Consider the following 2,668-nt stretch of genomic DNA (forward strand, 5'->3'; position numbering starts at 1 on the left):
CCATCCATCCATCCATCCATCCATCCATCCATCCATCCATCCATCCACACATAAGATAAATTAAGTGAAACAGCACATTTTTAAGCTCAGCAGCCTTTTTAAATTTTAGCTGCTCTCTTTTCCACTTAAAAACACACCTGATGGTAACATGAATACTAAAAACAAAATAATGCCCCTGCAGCAACTTTTAGGATTTTCAGGTAATCGTTAATGAATAATTGTTCAAAACAACTACCGTAAAAATAAATTTCAACTGCTATGTAGATCAGAAGCCAACATTTATTTTCAATATTTTTAGGATGTTAAAGACTGAATTCAAGTCACCACTTTTAATCAATTTTTCATTTCAGGGCACATTGATAATACCTGTACTTCATTCTGTTCTACATGATGAGACAATGTGGGAGACACCACACACCTTCAACCCTGAACACTTTCTGGACAAGAATGGTCAATTTAGGAAGAGAGAGGCCTTCATGCCTTTTTCTGCAGGTTAGTGTGTTATTTCAGTAACTTGTTTCATTATTTTTCTTTCAGCTGTTTTCATTTCAGGGGTCGCCACAGCAAGTCATCCTCCTCCATCTCACTCTGTCCTCTGCATCCTCTGTCCTCACTCCAACTACCTCCATGTCTTCTCTAACTGCATCCATATATCTCCTCCTTGTCTTTTTCCTGGCAGCTGCATTTCTAACTTCCTTCTACCAATATACCCACTGTCCCTCCTCTGGACATGTCCAAACCATCTCAGTCTAGCCCAGGGCTTAAATAAAGGTTGATTGATTGTAAACCGATCAATGTTGGAATGCAAATAGCGGGCAGGTTGGCTGTGGGGGGTGGGAGGTCTGTGGGTCTTCTTTAACTTTATCTCCCAGTTGTTCAACCTGTGCTCTACCTCTGATGATCTCATTCCTAATCTTGTACCTCAACATCTTCATTTCTGCCACTTCCAGTTTTTTCTTCCATCTTTTTGTCAACGTCTCTGTCTCCAGACCATACAACATAGCTGGTCTCACCACTGTCTTGTAAACTTTTCCTTTGACCTTTGCTGACACACTTTTGACATAAATCACGTCTACAACTTTTATCTTGTTTCTTTCTGCTTAAGACAAAATTTTGAAAAAAGAAAAACTTTTCTGCACTTAGTTTATTGTTTGATTAATATTTTTAGTATAAAAAGACATTATTTGTCCAAAGTAAATGTCTGGTATTTACATTCCCAGGTAAGCGTGTATGTCTTGGAGAACAACTGGCCAGGATGGAGTTGTTCCTGTTTTTCACCTCCCTCCTTCAGAGGTTCAAGTTTTCCTCTCCTGCAGGCGAACAGCCCAGTCTGGAGTTCAAAATGGGAGGCACTCGTCTCCCCAAACCGTACTGCCTCTGTGCCATACCACGTTAAACCATCTATTACTTTAACATGAGCTTGACAAATCAAAAAGTTCCTACATATTTGTATTGCATTAAAAATACGGATGAAGAAACAAGTGTTGGTTATACTTCTGCTTCAGTTTATCTGCAGACTGATATGTAGTAGTCTCAGTTGTACAAGTCTCTCTTAGTGTTTGTTAATCAGAGTGAATTGTTTTGATAATTATAAGAATAGTAAGACGTAATCCAGATACAATCAGTTTTTATTCAATTTGTCTTTATGGGGCAAATTCACAACAAACATGTTAGGGCGCTGTACAAAACAATCATATACGCTATAAATTGCTAGTTATTAAAAGTTCTCTAAGGACATCAGCAGACAATGTTGAATAGCCACTTCATCACAATCACCCATCCCGAGCTTGTGCTCTGTATATGTTGTATGATTGAAATTTACAAATTATTCTAATTTTTACAACTTTCAGAACGGGTTGTATGTGATCATATTTGTCTCCATCTTTTTCTTCTTCAAATAAGTCCATAGAAATAAAGGCTAAACAGCCCATAGGTGCAGAAAACAACTTGTTCTGCCAACATTAATAACTACTTTGGATCAGAATTGTAATATTTAAATGCATTCAGTCACTAAGATTGGGCTTTTTCAGTCGCGACCCCTAAACTCTGGAACAATCAGCCCCCTGACATTAGACAGGCCACTTCACCGCCTGTTTTTTAAAAATCTTCTAAAATCTGTTTTCAGTGACTTGTTTTAGTATTTTATTGTTTTGTGTTTGATGTTGTTCTTTTTCTGCTTTAAATGAATTATTTTTTTTTTCTCCTTTAAATTACTCCCATTGATTTTTGATTATGAAGCACTTTGGTGGCAGCTGCTGTTTCTAAATGAGCTTTATAAATAAATTTGACTTGACTAAACCTTATTCTGCTATTTGGTTTATGTTAAAATTGTTGAAAGTTAAATATTGCTGAATTGTTGCATTTGACTAATCCATCAAGCAGTCACTATGTGAAAAGCAGGACACAGCCCGGACAGGTTCAGGGAGTGTTGCCAGATGTACAATAATCATCACAGTAAGACAATAGTTCTATTTCCAATCACTGGTTTTTATAAAGACTAAATATTTGATAGTTTGGGCATTTCAATGCATCAATAAAAGTTTTTATTCATGTAAACACATATCTATTTAATTTAACTAGTATTGGTGGGATTTGGTGGGAAGTGCTCCTATAACTATAGCTATATACTTATATACTTGTATGTATATATATATATATATATATATAT

At 36.2% G+C, this 2,668-nt stretch overlaps 1 protein-coding gene across 1 annotated transcript in view; it reads left to right on the forward strand.

Annotated features, from left to right (window-relative positions):
- The window catches only part of LOC119430737 (cytochrome P450 2J2), a 14,551-nt gene extending 12,987 nt beyond the window's left edge, over nt 1-1,564 (forward strand). Inside the window, exons 8-9 of the mRNA XM_037698211.1 lie at nt 351-492; nt 1,221-1,564. Coding sequence (XP_037554139.1) covers nt 351-492; nt 1,221-1,396 — 318 coding nt within the window. The 3' untranslated portion in view covers nt 1,397-1,564. The remainder of the gene's footprint in view (nt 1-350; nt 493-1,220) is intronic.
- The last annotated feature ends 1,104 nt before the right edge of the window (nt 1,565-2,668 follow it).

Source organism: Nematolebias whitei, chromosome 3 (genome assembly GCF_014905685.2).
Source record: "Nematolebias whitei isolate Nwh7 chromosome 3, NemWhi1, whole genome shotgun sequence".
In the NCBI taxonomy this organism is placed as follows: Eukaryota; Metazoa; Chordata; class Actinopteri; order Cyprinodontiformes; family Rivulidae; genus Nematolebias; species Nematolebias whitei.